The following is a 24,376-nucleotide window of genomic DNA, read 5'->3' on the forward strand; positions in this document are numbered from 1 at the left end:
TTTGGGATTTTTTTGCCGCTACACCGTTTACTGATCAGACTAATTGATTTTATATGTTGATAGATCGGGCATTTCTGAATGCGGCGATACCAAATGTGTATATTTTTTTAACCTTTAATTTTCAATGGGGTGAAAGGTGGGTGATTTTAACTTTTAGGTTTTTTTAAAACTTTTTTTTTTTTTTTTCATTTTACTTGTCCCTCTAGGGGGCTATAGCGATCAGCAATCTGATCGCTCTGCCCTATCTGCAGATCACAGCTACAGAGCTGAGAACTGCAGATTTGGTGCTTTACTTTCAATGCCGGCTGTATTCCGGCATTGAGAGGAAGTGACTCATGTTAGCTACAGGCGTCATCACATGACCCTGTGCTACCATGGCAACCACTGGAAGTCACGTGATCATGTCACGTGACTGATGGGGGCGGGGTAAGTCATTGTAATGGCGGCGCGCATATATATCTCTGCCAGATTTGGCATCGAGATGTAAGGGGTTAATAATCGCGGGTGGAAGAGATTCCACCCGCTACTAGCAGGCACACAAGTCAACTGTTGAAAACAGCTGATATGTGCGCGGATCGACGCGACCTGCCCACGGCAGAGGGTGGGGATTAACCTCACACGATCCATGACATACCCAGTACGTCATGGGTCGTTAATGGGTTAAACATGCAAACCGTGACATATGCTAATATTTTGTAGTTGATTATTTGTGTTATGTGATATGTGTATGTAAATTAACTGTTTGTTTCGCAGAATTGTAAGAATATTGATGAGAACCTGATAACAATGGCAGACCTCTCGGATTTTCAAAGAGGCCAAATTGTTGGTGCTCGTATAGCAGGCGCTAGTGTAACAGAAGGTGCCCGAATGCTTGGCGTGTCAAGAGGTACTGTCTCCAAAGTAATGACTGCGTTTGAAAGAGAAGGAAAAACGTCCGCAGCAAAGCACAGGACCGGCCAAAAGTCGAAGTTGACTGAGAGAGACCGTCAGACTCTAAAGAGAATTGTAAGAGGGCATCGCAAGACCACAGCTCCGAAAATCACTGCTGAGCTCAATGAACACCTACAGAACCCAGTCTCCACGAAAACTGTTAGTCAGGAGCTGCACAAATTTGTATTCCAAGGAAGAGCTGCAATTAGAAAACTGCTGCTCTCAATGACAAATGTGTCCAAGCGTTTAGAGTGGTGTAGAAACCTCCAGAATTGGTCCCTCGAGCGGTGGAAACGTGATATTCTCAGACCAATCATCGTTTACCCTATTTCCGACCTCCAGCCGAGTGTATGTTTGGAGTCAGCCAAAAGAAACATTCCATCCAGACTGCCTTCTCCCAACCGTAAAACATGGTGGAGGTTATGTGATGATCTGGGGTGCTATTTCGTGGAGATCCTCCGGGCCAATGATATCCCTTCATGGAAGAATTAACAGCCGAGATTATTAGGCATTTTGGGAGACCAAGTGCATCCCATGTTTCAAGCACTGTTCCTGGAGGGGAACGCTACAGTCATATCAAAAAATTTGGGCACCCCTATTAATGTTAACCTTTTTTCTTTATAACAATTTCAGTTTTTGCAACAGCTATTTCAGTTTCATATATCTAATAACTGATGGACTGAGTAATATTTCTGGATTGAAATGAGGTTTATTGTACTAACAGAAAATGTGCAATCCGCATTTAAACAAAATTTGAACGGTGCAAAAGTATGGGCACCTCAACATAAAAGTGACATTAATATTTTGTAGATCCTCCTTTTGTAAAAATCACAGCCTCTAGTCGATTCCTGTAGCTTTTATTGAGTTCCTGGAGTCTGGATGAAGGTATATTTGACCATTCCTGTTTACAAAACAATTCCAGTTCAGTTAGGTTTGATGGTCGCCGAGCATGGACAGCAAGCTTCAAATCATCCCACAGATTTTCAATGATATTCAGGTCTGGGGACTGGGATGGCCATTCCAGAACATTGTAATTGTTCCTCTGCATGAATGCCTGAGTAGATTTGGAGCGGTGTTTTGGATCATTGTCTTGCTGAAATATCCATCCCCTGCGTAACTTCAACTTCGTCACTGATTCTTGCACATTATTGTCAAGAATCTGCTGATACTGAGTTGAATCCATGTGACCCTCAACTTTAACAAGATTCCCGGTGCCGGCATTGGTCACACAGCCCCAAAGCATGATGGAACCTCCACCAAATTTTACTGTGGGTAGCAAGTGCTTTTCTTGGAATGCCGTGTTTTTTTTCCTCCATGCATAACGCCTTTTTGTATGACCAAACAACTCAACCTTTGTTTCATCAGTCCACAGGACCTTCTTCCAAAATGTAACTGGCTTGTCCAAATGTGCTTTTGCATACCTCAGGTGACTGTTTGTGGCGTGCTTGGAGAAACGGCTTTTATCGCATCACTCTCCCATACAGCTTCTCCTTGTGAAACGTGTGCTGTATTGTTGACTGATGCACATTGACACCATCTGCAGCAAGATGATGCTGCAGGTCTTTGGAGGTGGTCTGTGGATTGTCCTTGACTGTTCTCACCATTCTTCTTTTCTGCCTTTCTGATATTTTTCTTGGCCTGCCACTTCTGGGCTTAACAAGAACTGTACCTGTGTTCTTCCATTTCCTTACTATGTTCCTCACAGTGCAAACTGACAGTTTTAATCTCTGAGACAACTTTTTGTATCCTTCCCCTGAACAACTATGTTGAATAATCTTTGTTTTCAGATCATTTGAGAGTTGTTTTGAGGAGCCCATGATGCCACTCTTCATAGGAGATTCAAATAGGAGAACAACTTGCAAGTGGCCACCTTAAATACCTTTTCTCATGATTTGATACACCTGCCTATGAAGTTCAAAGCTCAATGAGGTTACAAAACCAATTTAGTGCTTTAGTAAGTCAGTACAAAGTAGTTAGGAGTGTTCAAATCAAGAAATTGATAAGGGTGCCCATACTTTTGCACCGATCAAATTTTGTTTAAATGCGGATTGCACATTTTCTGTTAGTACAATAAACCTCATTTCAATCCAGAAATATTACTCAGTCCATCAGTTATTAGATATATGTAACTGAAATAGCTGTTGCAAAAACCCAAATTGTTATAAAGAAAAAAGGTTAACATTAATAGGGGTGCCCAAACTTTTTCACATGACTATCTTTCAGGATGATAATGCACCAATTCATACAGCTAGAATCGTTAAAGCATGGCACGAGGAACATTCTAATGAACTTGAGCATCTCATCTGCCCCCACAATCCCCAGACCTCAACATTAGTGACCATTTATGGTCGATTTTAGAGATTCAAGTTAGACGTCGATTTCCGCCACCATCGTCGCTCAGAGAACTAAAATATGTGTGTGTGTGTGTATATACATATATATATATATACATATATACACACACACACATATATATATACATATATATATATATATATATACCCACACACACACACATACACATATATACATATATATATATGTATATATGTGTGTGTGTGTGTGTGTGTGTGTGTGTGTGTGTGTGTGTGTGTGTGTGTGTGTGTGTGTGTGTGTGTGTGTATATATATATACATACATACACATATATATACACACACACATACACATATATATATATATATATATATATATATATATATATATATATATATACACATACACATACACATACACATACACACACACACACACATATACATACATACATACATACATACATACATATATACATACATACATACATTTCTCTTTAAAACTACAGGTCCCTAACACAGGCAAAAAAAAGAAAGTTACTTCTTTCCTTCTCACTTTCAATGTCCAAGAGCAGAAATTTCTGCCTGTATGTCGCGTCCATTAGAGGTGGGGGGGGGGGGCTACAGAAACGTAAAATTTTTTAATGATTTCCATAGATATGATTTGGAGTTCTTGCACTAAGCATTAGTACAGCCCAACAGCAGGAATAAAATCCATGATACAACATAGCTAAAGTATGAGGGCAGGCCTCATTATTGTGGTCAGGTGTTTCAGCATCACACACTGCAAACTGGGACAGAAAATTAAAGGGGTTTTCAGCTTTCAGAAAACCCATCGGTGGGTGGTTTGATTTATTTAAAAAAAGTCATCAAACTGGGCTTTACTCACTCTCCCGGAGCCCAATGTAGAGAGTTTGTGCCATTCTCAATGTCTGTTATTGTCTGCAGCCCTCACTGACAGCACTGCAGCCTATCAGAGAGCTCACCACTTTGACCAGCTCATAATGGCTACTCGAGCAGAACCACCAAGACCAGTGGTTGTAGGACGGTCTATGTCGCGGACAGTGACAGACACCAGAAGCAGTGGCAGAGACGTCACACCAGTATAGAAGTGAGGAAAGCACAAATTAGTTTCATTTCTTTTTTAAATAAACTGCGCATGGGGACAGGGTTTTTCTCTTAAACTGGACAGGGAATATGTTACCACGTTTTTGCCATCCCATCTGAGAGCAGCACGATGACCCAGATTTTAATTGCAAGTCACTTGAGCTACCAGAGGCTGAAAGCTACCAAGCACTAGTGGGGGCGAGTGATAGAAAGCGCATCAATATACGAGCGGCTGCTGATAAGTCTTTGGCTTTCCGATCTTTTTTTGTTTCTATGGTAACGAATGTTGCATCATATGAAAGCCTTATGTGTCTAATATAGGTTTTCAAAATTTTGTGTTTGTTGCTTATGGCAACAGTGTTCTACGCACGCGGGAAAACAAAATGGCGGAGTCTAATGCAATATGCACAGCAACTGAGAACAGAGGAGTGATAAAATTCTTGTTTCTGCAAGGAAAGTCCGCAAAGGATATTCATGGTGATATGTCGCAGACATTGGGGGATCAATGCCCTTCATATTCCACAGTTAAGAACTGGGTTACCAAATTTAAAAAGGGCCACTTCAGTACCAATGATGAGGAACGTCCTGGACGACTGAAAGTGGCTGTTGTTCCGGGAATCGTTGAAGCTGTGCACAACCTCATACTGGAGAATCAACAAATTTTAGCTAAAGCAATAGCAGACATCATGGGGATTTCCTGTGAACGTGTTTGTGTCATTATCCATGAACATTTGGACATGAGGAAGCTATCTGCAAAGTGGGTCCCTAAATGTTTGACAACAGATCAGAGAAGCATACGAGAAAGAAAAAAAAAAAAAAAATCAGCCACTAAGTTGATGGCATCTATGTTCTGGGATAAGGAGGGGGTGCTGCTAGTGGACTACCTTCAAAAGGGTTCCACCATCAATGCAACGTATTACATTGAACTTTTGGACCAATTGAAGGCAGCTTTGAAGGCCAAAAGGCGCAACAAGCTGTTCAAAGAAATATTGTGCCTGCAAAACAATGCCTCTGCTCACACTCACAAGCGACCACAGCAAAACTGGTAGAGCTGGACTTCCAGCTGGTTGAAGACCCACCTTATTCACCAGATCTAGCTCCCTCCGACTATCATCTGTATCCAAACCTGAAGAAACACCTCAAGGGTACCAAAGTTCACACCATTTCTGATGCCATGGCTGCTACGGATGCCTGGTTTAAGGCACAACTGAAATCCTTCTTTTTTCTAGGCTAACAGAACTTGAAATACCGGTGTAAGAAGTGTGTTGACATCAGTGGACAGTATGTGGAATAAATGTAAAGTTTCATCATCCTATCTCGTTTCTTCCTGGGTAAAGCCAAAGGCTTATCAGTAGCCCCTTGTAGAGGGCTACAAGGCAGCAGGGTTACTAGTCTTCTTGTGTTAGGGAAAGTTCACACACTGCGTTTTTCGCGGCGTTTTTCGGGTGCGGGTTTGCTCAGAAAACTGCATGACTTTGCTTCCCCAGCAAAGTCTATGAGTTTTCATTTTTGCTGTCTGCACACAGCGTTTTTTTTTTTGCTGCGTTTATGTGATGCCCACAAAAACGCAGCATGTCAATTATTTTTGCGTTTTTCACCCATTGAGTTTAATGAGATGTTCAAAAACGCAATGAAAAACGCAAATTGCAAATATAGCTGCGTTTTAGTGCGTTTCTATGACTAAAAACACAGCTATAAAACGCAAGGGGTGGGTAGTAAAGTGACATGTACAGGAAGAGGATTCCTTCTGTTGGTAAACACAGAAGAGCGTGAATCCTCCCGGTACCGCCACCACTGCTTCCACCTCCCGTCCGACGCCACGTCCGCTCCCGTGTGGTGCCTTGTCCAGGTGGGAGGTGGAAGCAGCTGCGAAATTAAAAGTGAACAGTAGAAAAAAAAAAAATAAATAAATGTCATACATGTCTGCAGACTCCCGGTGCCATGTCCGCTCCCAGCTCATCTTTCCGGTACCGCCACCCCCACTCCGGCTGTGTGCAGACTCCCGGGCAGCATGTCCAATAGCTGCAGGACCTGCTGCTGATCAGCTGAGGAGGTCACCTGACGCATTAGCTGATCGTAAGTCTTGCGGTGACGCTGGCTTTTTACCGCCCGGCCGGCTTAAACTATCAGCTGATGCAGTTAGGAGACTTCATTAGCTGATTACCGCCGGGTCCTGGTGCGATTGAACGGGAGTCTGCACATGAGTTGTTTTTTTTTTTTGCACTGATGCATCAGCTGATTGTATAAACAGCTTTTATACAATCAGCGGATGTGTGATGTGATTCACGTCCTTGAACCTGACATCATCTGATCGCTTTGCCTTCCAGCAAACCGGTCAGATGATATTAGATCCGGATTGGACATCGCGGGACCCTTGACCCAGGATTACCGCAGAGGGGGAGGGGTTCTTTATTTCAATACAGATGGAGTCACTAATTGTGTTGTGTTTTATTTCTAATAAAAATATTTTTCTGTGTCGTGTTTTTTTTTATCTTTACTAAAAATTCATGGTGGCCATGTCTAATATTGGCGTGACACCATGAATTTCGGGCTTAGGGCCAGTTGATAATACACAGCTAGCCCTAACCAAATCATTACCCAGCGACCCACCCAGCATCAGGGCAGCTGAAGAGTTGGATACAGCGCCAGAAAATGGCGCTTCTATGAAAGCGCCATTTTCTGGGATGGCTGCAGACTGCAATTCGCAGCGGGGGTGCCCAGAAAGCTTGGGCAGTCTGCACTGCGGATTCCAATCCCCAGCTGCCTAGTTGTACCTGGCTGGATTCAAAAATTGGGCGAAGCCCACGTCATTTTGTTTTTATTTCACAAATTAAAAAAAAAAAAAAAGGCTTCCCTATATTTTTGGTTCCCAGCCGGGTACAAATAGGCAGCTGGGGGTTGGGGGCAGCCCGTACTTGCCTGCTGTAACTGGCTAGCATACAAGAATATGGCAAAGCCCACGTCATTTTTTGGGGGGGCAAAAAACTCCTGCATACAGTCCTGGATGGAGGATGCTGAGCCTTGTAGTTCTGCTTCCCCTGCCTCTCCCTCCAGCATACAGTCCTGGATGGAGCATGATGAGCCTTGTAGTTCTGCAGCTGTCTGCTCTCCTGCATACACTAGTGGAGAATGACAAACACATTGAAGAAGGAAATTGCATCAGACCTTTTTTTTCAAAAATCTTTAATGGCATTGTTCACTGATAAAAAAACGCGCAAAAACGCAGCAAAAAACACACCAAAAGGCGGAAAAACGCATGCGGTTTTTGCCGCTGGTGCGTTTTTGTGCGTTTTTTGCTGCAAAGACGCACAAACCGCAGCCGCGGCAAAAAAACGCAGTGTGTGAACTTAGCCTAAATCTCCTGCCAAAAAAAACAATGATTTTATCAAAACTACAGCAAGAAGCCCATTAAGTGCCACTACTCTGGAATCAGGGTCTCTCTACATTGTGTTCATCTCAGGTTAGGTAGTAAAATCCTTATTATGGATTCCCTTTAACACTGATGACTGAGGTAGTCATTTTGACTACTTTGCACTATATTTCTATATAGGTGTCACGAGTCCAGTAGTTCTAGTGTTAAGTACATAGCCATATAATCTCCATAGACAAACAATAGTAGTAGTATGAGTCAAACATAGCACTTTCTTATTGGAGGTTTGACTGTGCTTTAAGAGAGACAATTTTAACTAACCTATAAATACCCTTTGTATTGCATTTTAAAGGACCACTGCTGCATCTTGACTGAAAAGAATAGAAGCTGATGTGCAGTGACCAGCTATGGCAACTACACATTAAAGTTGGGCTATTTAGCACTGCTCAATGTCTACAACTGGTCACAACCAGAGCACATAACAGCTGACAGAGCAGCAGAGCTTGGTTTTGGACCCCAGCTGACCTGATATTTATGACATATCTTAAGAATAAGTTATTAGAGATGAGCGGGCACCAAAACGCTTGAGTGCTCGGTACTCGAATCGAACATGTTGAACGCTCGGACTTTTATGGACTGAGAATAAAACATACAAAACTGAGTATAATATGGATTTTACAGGAAAAAATGTTAGGAAATGTTCTTTCCTATATAATGACTTGTATATGAGAAAAAAAAAGCCTCCGGTACCCCTTTATAATTGGGCCATCTCTCATCGTATTTCTCAGTCGCCTATAACGACTGTAGATAACCTAGTAGAGGGGGAACATAAAATTATATTTACCGTTGACTACTGGTACGTGTAGTTTTAACATTTGACTATCTTATCTGGGCATATAGTGTGTGTGACATAATCCTTGCCTGATGAAGGGACCTGACATGTCTCGAAAGCTTGCTTTGTAACATCACTTTATTTTATTTTAGTTAGCCATAAAAAGGTATCACAAGATTATAATTTTGTTCCTCTCACTGAGAACATTCAATAATTTTTTAACTGGATAACACGTTACCAAAACCTTTTCACTTGTGACATAATCCGAAACATCCTGTGCAATTTAAGAAGGAGCGACTACCTTACAAACCCTACGCGGACAATGCAAGAACTACCAAAAATTAGAAGGAAGATGGACTCCAATACAACCTGTATTACACATAAAGGAGGTCCTCATACACATTCTGTTAAAAGGGTTAGGTAGTGGGACTCCAACATTCATAAAGCCTAAGCGGCAAGTGCAAGTGCTGCCAAAAAAATAGAAGGAGAGACTACAATACCCCCTGGAAGACACGTAGAGTAGTGTCTCAAACATCCCCCCCATTTTTAAGGATTGAGATTCCTAGACTGGTAAAGTGTATGCACAATGTGCCATGGGTAAAAACATTTACCTCTGGGGGGTTTACATCTATATATGTATGAGAATTGTAGAGGTAGGCCTCATACACATCTTGAAAAAATTATGACAGAGGGCATCATACACACCCTAGTAAAATTTGGAGCAACGGCCGCTTGATGACCTTCTAAAAATTATGAGTGAAGGTCGCCTCTTTAAAACATAAGCCATAAACCCTTTTTGGGTGGAAATGGGTGTATGGGAATACACCAGGAAAATAAAAAAAAAAAAAAAAAGGAACGTGTGAATTGGCTTTAGGTTCTGCTGCTGTCAACCGATGGGGTTGAGAAGTCTGGTATAATCCACGCCTTGTTCATTTTGATAAGAGTAAGCATTTTCAGTTGACAGGTGGATACACATATCAGTTACTATGCTCCTGCGGCACAAAAAACTCGCTCTGACAAAACACTGGCAACAGGGCAAGCCAGCACCTCCAAGGCATAGGGGGACAGGTCATGCCACGAGTCCAGCTTGGATAGCCAATAGTTCTACGAAACAGAGGAATCACAGAGGCTGCTGGTACATTCGGCTAGGTACCCCATCTTGCAAAATGTTTCCCTCATTGTCAGAGTACTCCACGCATCAGAGCATGGTGCTGGGAGAGTCTAATAAAACTAACCAAGAGCTTTCATAGTGTTCCCCTGCCTCTGGAGGTAACTGGTGTGTGTCTCCCTTCCTTGGTTGAAACTATGACCTGTGCTCCCAGATGGGAATGTTTGTACAAATTGTTTGACTAGGGCCTTCTGGTATTGCACTATTTTACTAGCCCTCTCCACCACACTTAAGAGAGATGGAAAGTTCTCCTTGTAGCCTGGGTTGAAAAGGGTGAATAACCAGTAATCAGTGTTGGAAAAATGTGTATTACACAGGAAAGGCCGAGGGACATAAAGTCAGCTATGTGTGCCAGACTCCCAACAGGCAAGACTCTACTGTTCCCACCAGGAGAACGACTCCATTTCCTCCGCCTCCTGCTAATTCTCGTCAGCCCATCCACGCTGAACAGATGTGATGAAACTGGTGTGGGTAGTACCCTCTGCAGCGCAGACAACAATCTCCTCTTCCTCCTCATCATCCAATCCGAGCGGAGATGACGAGATAAGGCTGTGTTGGATAGTATCTCCCTGTGTATTTTCTTCCTCCAACTCCACCTAGTTTCCATGCCAAGCTTTCTCTTTAATTGTGAGCAGCGTGCATTTGAGTAGACACAGAATGAGATGGTTATGCCAATTATGGCATCATCGCCAGTCACCATCATGGTTGATACCTTAAAGTTTGGTAGAATCCCATAGATGTCAGACATCCATGCTCACTTATCAGTTATGTGCGGAAGCTGACCGGAATACCGACGGGCATGTTATTCAACAAGTGCACTCTGCTACTCACAAAGGCTTGCTAACATGTGTAATGTGGAGTTCCAGGGCAAAGTCAAGTTGCACACCGAGCTGGCACTTACAAGTGCTGAACCACCAAGTAGAGGACGTGGGCCAGGCATGGTACATGTGCGAACTTGCCAAGCTTCAGAGCCGCCACCAGGTGACACACAACGATGCTTTGTTGTAGATTCTGTGGTAAAAGCCACAGATCTGTCCGGTCTGTTATAGCTTTCCACCACTCTGAGTCGGTGTGCTGTTTATCACCTAAACAAATTAGTTTCAGCAGATCCTGTTGCCGCTTCACCAAGTTAGTGCTGGACTGCTTCCAGATTGTGATGGATATGGACGAGAAGCTCAGAGGTGACAATTGGGAGACTGGGGGGGGAGGAGGAGGCGGGGTGCAGGAATTGGTGTGCCATCCTAAGGTATAACTCGTTCACGCCCTCCACAAGGTTCACCCAATGTGTTGATAGGGAAATATGTCCCTGGCCACAGGCCCTCGTCCACGTGTCGATTGTTAAGTGGACCTTCCCAGTAATTGCATTGGTCAGGGCACAGGTGAAGTTATGCAACAGATACTGGTGTAAGACAGGAACAGCACACCAGGAAAAGTAGTGGCAGCTGGGGACCGAGAACTGAGGGACAGCCACCACTATGAGGTTGCGGAGTGCCTCAGTGTCCACAAGCCTAAACCGCAACATTTCCAGGGCAAGTACTCTGGAAATGTGCCCGTTTAGTGTTTGGGCCTGTGGGTGGGTAGCTGGGTATTTACGCTTGTGTTCCAAGACCTGGGGGTAGGGACAGCTGAACTCTGTGGTGAGAGAAAGAATCAGACGTGGTTGCTGATGGTGCTTGCAAATGTGCAACGACAGGTGTAGGGAGGGGAGCATCCGCACCTGTGTCCTGGACAGGAATTGGTAAGCATGTAGCACAGGGAAAAAGGCAGTGATGTCACCCGCAGACACAGAGTGCGGACTCAGGCATTTGGCCCATCTTGCCGGGTGCTTCCATGACATGTACCTGAGCATGCTGGTGGTAGACAGGCTTGTAGTGGTCTGGCCCCTGCTGATCTTGGAAAGGCATAGGTTACAAATAACCATTCTTTTATTGTCCACACTTTTGTTAAAAAAGCACTAGACTGAGGAACACCTAACACTTGGTCTGGGAACATCCCCGTGTGTGCTATGGGGAAAAGTTGCCCACCTTCTCCCTCTAGCCACCCTCACTGCCTCTTCCTGCTTGTTGTGGTGCTGTGAATCCCTCCTCCACTGCGCTACTGTCTTCCCTCTGCATGGCACCAGTTTGGTCAGGGACTTCATCAGCCAATACCTCGGCTTTCACTGACACACTCTGGTCCTCCTGACTTGCTGACTTGACATCACTTGTTGGCAACTGTGTCATTATCAGTATCTACCTCTTCAGACACTAAATTGCCGTTCCCCTCAGTCTTCTTCTGACCATGGCTGCTCAAATATTATGGCATCACTACAGACAACCTTCTCATGTCCCTCTTGAAACATGCAAGGCAACAGGCCAGAATCAATAAAAGGAAATGCAAAGTCCAAGTGTGGGATCACTTGTCTCCTGGGATTTACTATGGTGGGAGAAAGGAGGATCAGGGTGAGGGTTAAGGGTACTTTCACACTTGCGTTTATTTCCTTCCGTTACAATCCGCCCTTTTGGGAAACAGCGGAATCCGTTAACGGATTCCGCTGTTTCCCATAGACTTGTATGGGTGACGGATTGTACCAAAAGGACCTGCGTTGCTTCCGCTGGGCGACGCTCCGTTGCTTCCGCCCAGCGGGAGGAACGCAGCATGTAACGTTATTTTGAGCAGCGGAATCCTCTGGATTCCACTGCGCATGCTCTTTTTTTTTTTTTTTAAATCAAACTTTATTTTGGCTCGCGGTGGCCGAACGTTCAGCTGAGCGCCCAGCTGTCGGCAAGCGACAGCGCTCAGCTGAGCGACCGGCCGCCGGCATGCCCGGCCGCCGGCAAGTGACAGCGCTCAGCTGAGCGCCCGCCCGCCGGCTGCAGGGAGCGATCAGCTGATCACCCGGCGGCCGGCTGCAGGGAGCGATCAGCTGATCACCCGGCGGCCGGCTGCAGGGAGCGATCAGCTGATCGTTTACAATAGTCTGCCGCTGGTAAAACTGTAAAAAAAAAAATCAAAACGAATTGCGTTGTTTTTCAGTATCCGTTGTGCCACTATATGCAACACATCCGTTACACAACGCAATGCAACGGATAACGTTCAACGCAAGTGTGAAAGTACCCTTATGTGGCCAAAGCTCTTGGTTGGTTAGACTCCATCATGTGCAAGACAGGGTGGTGATGGGAAACATGCTGGAAGCATTATCTGCCATCCAACCGACTACCTGGTCTCACTATTCTGGCTTCAAGAGAGATGTCCTGCGCAACCCTGCAAAGTGGGACAGGAAGCTATGGATAAGCATGCTTGTGTTCCCACAGCAAGCACAGATTCACCTGGCCACGGCCTCGGCGTGCACCATCAACAGCACGTCTAGTTTTCCGGTCCTTACCACACGCCTTGCGCATATTAAATTAGCTATATAATATGAATGCAAACTTTCCGGTATTAATAAGGAAAAGAAAATATGTAGCCCTGAAAAAAAACCTTTTTGGTTTTAGGTTCCAGCAGCAGTATACCTATAGAAGGACTGAAAGGCAATAAACCCTGCCTATAGGCTGCCAACCCCAAACTATCTCTCCTCCACCAGCTATCCCTACACTGAATGCAGATAACAGAGGTTCAACCAGAGAAAGGACAGTATGTAGAGGCCTGAAAAGGACTTTTGTTTCAATGAGGAATCAGCAGTAAACAATTACTGCAATAGCAATTAAAAAACTGCCTATATGCCTGCTCGAATCTCAAGGCCTCTTTACACTAAACAAGTAGGTTAGGACCCTGCTTCACCAATTAGGTGCTCTGGAGAAAAATATATATATATATATGTAGGAAAGAACTCCGGCACTCTTAGTAACCCCAATAAGAGACTTTAAGCAGTAGTGATGTTCAAATAGAGTTTTTTTATTCAGAGAAAAAGTCCATAAATAAATAAACGTTTTCGACCTAATTCGGTCTTCCTCAGAAAGGACTTATCTATGGAGATGCAGGGTAAAATTATGATCTTCCTTTGTAAGATCCTCCTTTATGGATCCACCGCTTCAGAACAGACCTTAAATGAGGTTGAATTGGACAATACTGAACAAAAGAGGAAAGCCCTCACGATTATGTTACAAAGTGGACATATGTGTGTGGGGAACCGCTCCGTGGACTTCAAACTCTATTTGAACATCACTACTGCTTAAAGTCTCTTATTGGGGTTACTAAGAGTGCCGGAGTTCTTTACACTAAACAACTTACCAGCGATCCCAACAACGATACAACCTGATAGGGATCGCTGGTAAGTTGCTAGGAGGTCGCTGGTGAGATGTCACACTAAGCGACACTCCAGCGATCCCACCAGCAACCTGACCTGGCAGGGATCGCTGGAGCGTCGCTACACGTGGAAGCGATGCTGCGCTTGGTAACTAAGGTAAATATCGGGTAACCAACCCGATATTTACCTTGGTTACCAGCGCACACCGCTTAGCGCTGGCTCCCTGCACACCTAGCCACAGTACACATCGGGTTAATGACCCGATGTGTACTCTACTACGTGTGCAGGGAGCAGGGAGCCGCCTTCTGCAGACGCTGGTAACCACGGTAAACATCGGGTAATCAAGAAGCCCTTCCCTTGGTTACCTGATATTTACCTTCGTTACCAGCGTCCGCCGCTCTCACACTGCCAGTGCCGGCTCCCTCTACCCTGCACACAGCCACAGTACACATCGGGTTAATTACCCGATGTGTAGTCTGGCTATGTGTGCAGGGAGCAGGGAGCCGGCACTGACAGCTGAGAGTGGCGGACGCTGGTAACGAAGGTAAATATCAGGTAACCAAGGGAAGGGCTTCTTGGTTACCCGATATTTACAGTGGTTACCAGCGTCCGCAGAAGCCGGCTCCTGCTGCCTGCACATTTAGTTGTTGCTCTGTCGCTGTCACACACAGCGATCTGTGCTTCACAGCGGGAGAGCAACAACTAAAAAATGGCCCAAAACATTCAGCAACAACCAGCGACCTCACAGCAGGGGCCGAGTTGTTGCTGGATGTCACACACAGCGACATCACTAGCAAGTTGTGCATCAGCAGCGATGTTGCTAGCAATGTTGCTTAGTGTGACGGTACCTTAAGCTCTCCCTCCCAGATCAACTCTCCCTGAACTGCTTCCAGAGGAGAGTGTACTGAGCATCACGGCACCAGGTCTTATATAAGACCCTATGATGCAATGTGGCAGGCCAATTACAGTAATGCCAGTAGCCAACATGGCTACGGCATTACATGTATTGCAGGCAATCCCTGCGTGTTGATTGCCTGTCTAACACCTGCAATCCATACGGGGTGGGGGACTCGACCATGAAGCTCAAGAACTCCCGATACTCTAAAGTGTACCGAACGTACCAGAGCACCCCGATGCTTGATCACGTATGGAGCACACTCACTCATCAGTATAGGTTATCCCAATCATATGAGCAGAGAACCTCTTTCAGGCTATGTTCACATATCCAGTAATCATCCATAAGAACTGATTTAGGAGCAATCCGCTAGTAAAAAAAAAAAAGTTGTCCAAACACAACCACAACTTTTTTTTGTTGGTTGTGAAAAAATTAATTTCTGCAGGATCCATTTTTTTTTATAAAAAACATTGGAGTCTATGTAAAAAAAAAAAAAAAGATTCAGTCACTAATTGCTATTTATCTTCCATTTGAAACTGATCTATTAAGCAAAAACGGATCCTTTATAGATGAAAGCAAAATGGAAGACTAAATAGCTAATCAGTTAACGGATCAGTTTTCCATAGACTCCTATGGTAAAAAAAAAAACGGATTAATTTTTTCAAAACAGAAAAAAAAAAAATTGTGTTTGCAAAACTATTTCCCAACAGATCTCAGCAGCATCTGTTCTATGGAATGATTACTCGACATGTAAACTTACCTTTACTCCTTAATGACAAGTGCAGTTCATGTACAGTGCTCATAGGGAGTTGGAGTAGTATGGAGCTGGCTAAGGAGCGGAGACAGAACCATTCCGGGCAGATTATGGCTGTGTTATTCAATCATTATCTGTGTTTAACGAGAGTGGAGCTGGGGACTAACAAAGTCATTAAAAACTGTACAGTGAGTGAAAGAGGGCACCACCTAAGAAAACACGGATCACCAATAGCACACACAATTTGCGACAGGCAAGGGAGAAAAAGACTTGCTATAAAATGGGAACACAAATTAATCAATTCACAGCTGGCATTAACCCCAAATATTACCTCGTTTTCCACCGAACCAGGGTAGTGAGAAAAGCTGAGCACAACAACAGATTTGGCACACCTAATAGATGCGCCACCACTGGGGAGACTGCGGGCTGCTATTTTTAAGCTGGGATGGGCCAAATGACTATGGTCCTTTCCACCCTAAGATCATCCCTCAGTTGTCTGCTGTCCTTTGGCTGGTTTTGAAAAATGGGGGCACACTACGCCATTTTTATTTTTTAATTTTTTAAAATATTTGTTCAATTAATTTAAAAAAAAAAAAAATCAGCATGGGATCCCCTCTATCTGTAAAAACCAGCCAAGGTACAGCTAAGGGTTGCAGCCCACAGCGGCTGCTGTACCTAAGCTGGTTATGAAAATTAGAGTGATCCCACTTATTTTTTTTCTAAAAATATTTATTAACTCTGCTAAATAGGTGTACACACTATCTAGCATTTATCCGGCTTTGCACATCTTTTACACACATAAACCCCAAAACATTAATTTCAGTGTCATGCATTTTTTCCGGTACTGCTCACACGGATGCGTCACAGATATCATATGATGACACAGATGGCCATACGGACATCCAAAACAGACCATGCAACATGTGCTTTATTTACATGGATGTGTGAAGGGAGCCTTACATTGCATGGGTGTGCTGGAACAAGTAGATCCAAGGTGCAAGCCTAGGGGCAGATATAGATTGAAGAGGGGCCCATTACCAACCTGTAGTCCATCATAATGCAGCCCTTTATGTGTCAGTGACAGAAGCTGCTGCGGAGGTGGCCCCTTATCTCTTGGTCCAGGTTGCACCATTGCTACTAATACGGGCACCTGAAACCATCTCATCGGCTCTCCTCTTTTAATGTTTAGATGTGAGGCTTCATCTGGACTTTGTACTTATGCCAGTTATGCTTTGGATACCTCATAGCAGCACCACGGTATTCTAGGGGTTTTCTTACAATACACTGTTGTACACCTTGCTTTGGTGATCAGTAGGAATCCATATCCCCTTTGAACATACATGTAAAGAGCATGTGTAGTGCCACATGGTAGTCAATGAGACCGATCCAGATACAGATGACTCCGCTATAACCAGCAGCTCTACAGATTGGATCATTGGAACCCACACCTTAGGTTGTAGACAACCCCTTTACATGGTGCTGTGCTCATATGTGCTGTGCCTCGCCCATCGGAGGGATTCCCTGCCATCAGACACTGACCTTCTCCCATAGGTGATACATGATAACTCTTATAAAACCCCTTTACATGGTACGGTGCTCAGATATAAGCTGTGCCTCGCCCATCAGAGGGATTCCCTGCCATCAGACACTGATCTTCTCCCATAGGTGATACATGATAACTATTATAAAACCCCTTTACACAGTGTGGTGCTCAGATATGTGCTGCGCCTCGCCCATCAGAGCTCTGGCAGTCGTACAGTTCTATCTATCGTGGGACGCCCGCCATCAGACACTGATGTACTCCTGTACAGGATACATGACAATTCATACAAAATTTCAATGAACACTTAAAGGGTATTCTCATCTCAAAGGCCCTATCCCAATATGTAGTAGGTGTAATAATAAGAATATTAGCAAGTACCTCCAGTTAGAAATGTAATGTAGCTGTCCTGATTCACGGTCACTTCATGAGAAGGTATGGCAGTAGCTTAGGTAGCCATGGTTAACAACACTAACAACTAACTGTGCCTATATGCGTGGCCATAACCATGGATACCTAAGCTACTGCAATGCCCTGCACATGAGGTAAGTGACATAGTGAATCAGGAGAACTAGACTACATTCCTAACTGGAGGTATTTGCTAATATTCTTACTGTTCCCACACAGAGGACTACACTGTAACCTGAGGTCTTGTTAATGTAGCACAGCCTGGGCACGGAAGGGCTATCCTCAATGCTTTGCAGGGCTCCTCACGGACGGTGCAGTAGAAGTTCCCACGCTACAGGTGAGCAGCACACAGCGCCCATCCCCCACCTACCTTCACTGCCACCTCCGGCGCAGAGTCCACCACACGTAGGATTTCGGAACTTGGCTTTAAATGGGAGACAACCTGCTCTTCTTCACATTCAGACTCAGACCCGCTGCTGTAAGACACAAGGGAAGCACCAGCCGCCATGACACCGACGGAAGTACGTCATTCAGTCCCCGCCGACGCACGGCCTCCTGGGAGGCAATCCAGACGGAAACTGATTGTTCGCGGTAACTGTGTTAATAAAGTTAGTTGAAAAAAACAAACACAACTGCGTTTTGAGCGGCGGTTGTGTCTTGTCAGTTTCTGCGCTCTGGTCCATGCACCAGGACACTGCTCTATTAGCCGGTGCATCTCGTGGAACGTGGGGATATTCATGATTAATCCTTTGAGTTATGTTATGTTACACTTTTATTGTTGTGGCAATGTCCCCTACCTGATTCCAGTTGCGGAAACTACAACTCCCATCATGCCCTGAAAGCCATAGGACGCCGAGGCATGATAGGAATTGTAGTTTTGTAACAGCTGGAGAGTCACAGGTTGGGAACACAGCTTGATGTGGTTTTTAACTCTTCGCACACCAGCTGCTAGATCTTTTCTTCGAGCTCAGGTACTTTCACACATCCGGTTTTTGCCTGATGCAACGGATGCGTCGCAGATTTTTTTTTCTCTCATGCCAAAGGGAGAGAGAGAGAGATCCAATCATCACCGCACACACTGGCAGGCACTACCGCCCCCATCATCACCTCACACAGGCAGGCACTACCGCCCCCATCATCACCTCACACAGGCAGGCACTACCGCCCCCATCATCACCTCACACAGGCAGGCACTACCGCCCCTATCATCACCGCACACACCGGCACTACCGCTCCCATCATCACCGCACACCGGCACTACCACCCCTATCATCACCGCACACACCGGCACTACCGCCCCCATCATCACCGCACACACGCAGGCACTACTGCCCCCATCAACACCGCACACACGCAGGCACTACCGCCCCTATCATCACCGCACACACCGGCACTACCGCCCCCATCATCACCGCACACACCGGCACTACCGCCCCCATCATCACCGCACACATGCAGGCACTACTGCCCCCATCATCACCGCACACAGGCAGGCACTACTGCCCCCATCATCACCGCACACACGCAGGCACTACAGCCCCTATCATAACCACACACACTCAGGCACTACCGACTCCATCATCACCGCGCACACACCGGAACTACCTGAGTGACGTCACCGCTGACAGCGCAGATCACTTCAGTTTCTGCATGGAGCTGACAGAGAGTAACACATGCTGCTAGCCTTAATAACGGGCATACAGATTTACATCATTACAGTGCCTTACAAAAGTATTAGGCCCCCTTGAATTTTTCAATCTTTTCTCACATTTCAGGCTTCAAACATAAAGATAATAATTTTAATGTTATGGTGAAGAATCAACAACAAGTGGGACACAAATGTGAAGTTGAAAAAAATGTATTGCTTATTTTAAACTTTTTTAAAAATAAATAACTGAACATTGGGGCGTGCAATAGTATTCATCCCCTTTACTTTCAGTGCAGCAAACTCACTCCAGAAGTTCATTGAGGATCTCTGATTGATCCAATGTTGTTCTAAATGACTGATGATAAATATAAGCCATCTGTGTGTAATGAAGTCTCCGTATAAATGCACCTGCTCTGTGATGGTCTCAGTGTTCTGTTTAAATCAATAAAGTTATTGATTTTAAAGGGTTTTTGTGTTGGTAATTAGTTTTTGATACCCTTGTGATATATTCTTTCAGTGTTATAAGTCAGTAATTGGGAAGTTTATGGCTCCACCAACATGCTGTCAGCCATAAGGGGAAGGGTGGGTGGTGTTTTTTACATTTTTTTTGTTTGTGTGCACACTACATCTTATCACGCTGATTTTACCCCCAGAGTGAGCCGATCAGACACTGCAAGTGGCCCACACGGGGCTGAGCATTACTCATACCCAAGAACAGCACTGCTCGTTTGATTGGTTTGCATTTGTAACTCACTTGAACCTCAAACCCGAACTTTGCTTTTTTGGTAGTCGGTAATCGGTTTCCGAATCCGACCCTCAATGTTTGCTCATCTCTAGTGCAGATGGATGAGGTAGACCACAGTACTAAAATATAGACTTCATCTATGTTGTTTAGTGGCCAATTGTCTGCCTTTTAAATGTTTTTAACTAGTGTTCATCTTGGTTGTTGCACATCAAAAACCGTTAATTTAAGATGATCCCTTCTTTCTTTTTTTGCATACCTAATACTAAGCCCAGCCTGCTCTAAAATAATGAAAAAAATCTATGTTCATCTATACGTGCCCTGGTGCTCACCTTTTGGTTACCCTGGCCCCTGCCCGTCGCCTTGCTTTCTCTTCAAAAAGAGAATGCCATGTAATTACTGCAACCAATCAGTGACCAACCAAAGTCTGTAAAACTAGATCATGATGTGAAGCGCTCGTCTCCATACATCCTGTTCTGATTATACAGAACAAAGCTTTGCTGAAGGCAGATTTTGGATACACAGCCTCACATTTCACTTTAGAATACTTTGGTGTATACAGCGTAAATGGTTGACTCAATGACTGCAAAGTGCCCAGGTCCGGTGGCTGAAAAAAAACTGTGCAAATCATCACCTCTCAGTATTCCACCTGGAATACTGTGTACAGTTCTAGGCACCCCAATTCAAGAAAGACATCAATATATTGGAGCACCTTCAGAGAAGAGCAACCGAGATGGTAGAAGGTCTCCAAACCATGTCCTATGAAGAACGGCTAAAAGAACTAGGGATGTTTAGTTTGAAAAAAAGAAGGCTGAGAGGAGACTTAATAGTGGTCTACAAATATCTGGAAGGTGGCCACAATAAGACACATAAACAATTGGGCAATGCACATCTCGTATTTAATGCAAATGCCACTCCATAAGGGACATTCAGAAAAAAGATTGAGAAAAGGAGTTTTCAGGCTGATTATAAAATACTAGAAGGTGGCCCGATTCTACGCATCGGGTATTCTAGAATTTACGTATTGTGTAGTTCATGTATGATTTTTGTTATATATATATATATATAGATGTTGTTGTGTGTAGTTACCAAGTGTTTGTGTAGGGCGCTGTACATGTTCTGAGTGTCGCGGGGGGTGAGAGCGGTGTTGTATGTGTGTTGCGTGTGTTGCGTTGTTTGTGGAGCGCTGTGTGTCTGTAGCGTTGTGTGTGTGTGTGTGTTGTGCGGTTTGTGTGTGTGTGGTGTGTTTTGGGGGGAGGTATGTTTTGAGCAATGTGTGTGTTGTGCAGTATGTGCATATATTTGTGTGTGCAGCGTTGTCTGTGTGTGTGGGTGTCTGTGTAGGGCGTTGTTTGTGATTCCTAGTGTGTGTGTGTTGTGCAGTGCGCGTATGTGTGTGTGTTGGGGGGAGGTGTGCACCTCCCATCGTGCTCCATCCCCCATGCTGCGCACCCCCCATCGTGCTGCATCCCCCATGCTGCGCACTCCCAAACGTGCTCCATCCGCCATGCTGCGCACTCCCAAACGTGGTCCATCCGCCATGCTGCGCACTCCCAAACGTGCTCCATCCGCCATACTGCGCACTCCCCATCGTGCTGCATCCCCCATGCTGCGCACTCCCAAACGTGCTCCATCCGCCATGCTGCGCACTCCCCATCGTGCTCTATCCGCCATGCTGCACACTCCCAAACGTGCTCCATCCGCCATGCTGCGCACTCCCAAACGTGCTCCATCCGCCATGCTGCGCACCCCCTATCATGCTCCATCCGCCATGCTGCGCACTCCCAAACGTGCTCCACCCGCCATGCTGCGCACTCCCAAACGTGCTCCATCCGCTATGCTGCGCACTCCCAAACGTGGTCCATCTGCCATGCTGCGCACTCCCAAACGTGGTCCATCCGCCATGCTGCGCACTCCCAAACGTGCTCCATCCGCCATGCTGCGCACTCCCAAACGTGCTCCATCCGCCATGCTGCGCACTCCCCATCGTGCTCCATCCGCCATACTGCGCACTCCCCATCGTGCACCATCCGGCATGCTGCGCACTCCCAAACGTGCTCCATCCGCCATGCTGCGCACTCCCAAACGTGCTCCATCCGCCATGCTGCGCACTCCCAAACGTGCTCCATCCGCCATGCTGCGCACTCCCAAACGTGCTCCATCCGCCATGCTGCGCACTCCCAAACGTGGTCCATCCGCCATGCTGCGCACTCCCAAACGTGCTCCATCCGCCATGCTGCGCACTGCCAAACGTGCTTTATCCGCCATACTGTGCACTCCCAAACGTGCTCCATCCGCCATACTGCGCACTCCCCATCGTGCACCATCCGGCATGCTGCGCACTCCCAAACGTGCTCCATCCGTCATGCTGCGCACTCCCAAACGTGCTCCATCCGTCATGCTGCGCAGTCCCAAACGTGCTCCATCCGCCATGCTGCGCACTCCCAAACGTGCTCCATCCGCCATGCTGCGCACCCCCCATCATGCTCCATCCGCTTGGAAGTGCGCAGCATGCCGGATGGTGCACGATGGGGAGTGCGCAGTATGGCGGATGGAGCACGTTTGGGAGTGCGCAGTATGGCGGATGGAGCACGTTTGGGAGTGCGCAGCATGGCGGATGGACCACGTTTGGGAGTGCGCAGCATGGCGGATGGACCACGTTTGGGAGTGCGCAGCATGGGGGATGCAGCACGATGGGGAGTGCGCAGTATGGCGGATGGAGCACGTTTGCTCAGCCTCTCTCCTTCCAGCCTCCCTCAGCATCAGCCTCCCCTCCCAGCCTTCCCCAAGATCAGCCTCTCTGCTCCCAGCCTCCTCCAGCACGCCGTGCTCCTCTGCCGACACTCACCCACACCCGATCGCATCCACTCACCCACACAACCGATCGCATCCACTCACCCACACAACCGATCGCATCCACTCACCCACACAACCGATCGCATCCACTCACACACACAACCGATCGCATCCACTCACACACACAACCGATCGCATCCACTCACACACACCCGATCGCATCCACTCACACACACAGACACTGACGATATTGCACATACGCGCTGATACTCACAACATCCGGGGATATCACATGCTTCTGGCCATGTGATCCTCCGTCAGGTCCTGGAAGCTCACAGCACAATATCGCCGCCGAGAAGCAAGCGATATCCCAGGATGTTGTGAGTATTTGGATGCGATGTGATGTGTGTGTGTGAGTGAGTGTGATCTGATTTGTGTGTGTGTGCTGTTATGTTATGTATGTTCCGCAGCTGCAGGACCTTGATGTGTGGATGCGATGTGATGTGTGTGAGGTGTGTATGAGAGTGAGTGTGAGCCGGTGTACACTGGTAACTATGATACACATCGGGTAACTAAGGGACCTTAGTTACCCGATGTGTATAATGGTTACCAGCTTTCACGGCCTCCGTTAAGATCCCAGCATCGCAAGGTTATGTCTGGCGCTGCCGGGATCCTGACGGAGCCGGTGTAGAAGCAAGCGATATCCCAGCATGTTGTGATGTGTGGATGTGATGTGTGGATGTGATGTGTGGATGTGATGTGTGGATGTGATGTGTGGATGTGATGTGTGGATGTGATGTGTGGATGTGATGTGTGGATGTGATGTGTGAGGTGTGTGTGAGAGTGAGTGTGATCTGATGTGTGTGTGTACTCACCTGGGAATCGGAGCCCCGTGTCAGTTGGGCCACAGCGAGCGTGAATTGCGTGAGGGGGGCGGGGCCTGCAGAGAGCCGGGGCGAGAGGCCAATCCGTGTGGGGGGGCGGGGCCATGGCGAGCCCAGCGGCCAATCAGCTTTGTGTCCCCGTAAGGACACAATTTCGGAGCATGACAGACAGACAGACAGACAGACAGACAGACAGAATAAGGCAATTATATATATAGATAACAATAAAATATAACAACTTTATTTGATATGAAAATTTAAAAGAAATTCAGTTTATATAATTACAATATCAAGGTGCAAAATAATGGGTGAGAAACCCACATGCTAGTGAGAAAGCCCAGGCAAGAACACCCAAGGAGTGGAAAGTCCAGAGAAGCAGGACTCAATAACAATATAGTCCCATAATAGCTGACAGGTGATGAGCCCTCATGCATATTCAAAGAGATAATAGATGAATTAGGTTATCACTGACCAGTGTCAGGCTATTTCTATGCAGAAGGCAACAAAACGAGTCAGCATAGGGTTAAGAAAAATAATGTCCTAGGACTTACACATAGCTAAGGTGGTCGCCTGGATGCCTCACAGCAGCAACAGGACCCTGTCACTAGGATGACATTCACAACAAGGAAGTACAAGAAGCAATGGAATGAAATTTAAAGGAAGGAGATTCAGATTAGATATTAGGAAAAACATTCTGACACTGAGGGCAGTCAGGGAGTGAAACAGGCTACCACGGGAGGTGGTGAGCTCTCCATCAATAGA

The 24,376-nt window shown here is 45.9% G+C and overlaps 1 protein-coding gene across 1 annotated transcript in view; it reads right to left on the bottom strand.

Moving 5' to 3' along the window:
• Positions 1-18,078, bottom strand: part of CDC40 (cell division cycle 40) — a 102,040-nt gene extending 83,962 nt beyond the window's left edge. The window contains exon 1 of the mRNA XM_075338345.1: positions 17,915-18,078. Within this exon, the coding sequence (XP_075194460.1) occupies positions 17,915-18,052 (138 nt within the window). The 5' untranslated portion in view covers positions 18,053-18,078. The remainder of the gene's footprint in view (positions 1-17,914) is intronic.
• Positions 18,079-24,376: the final 6,298 nt, after the last annotated feature.

This window comes from Anomaloglossus baeobatrachus, chromosome 3 (assembly GCF_048569485.1).
Source record: "Anomaloglossus baeobatrachus isolate aAnoBae1 chromosome 3, aAnoBae1.hap1, whole genome shotgun sequence".
Taxonomy (NCBI): domain Eukaryota; kingdom Metazoa; phylum Chordata; class Amphibia; order Anura; family Aromobatidae; genus Anomaloglossus; species Anomaloglossus baeobatrachus.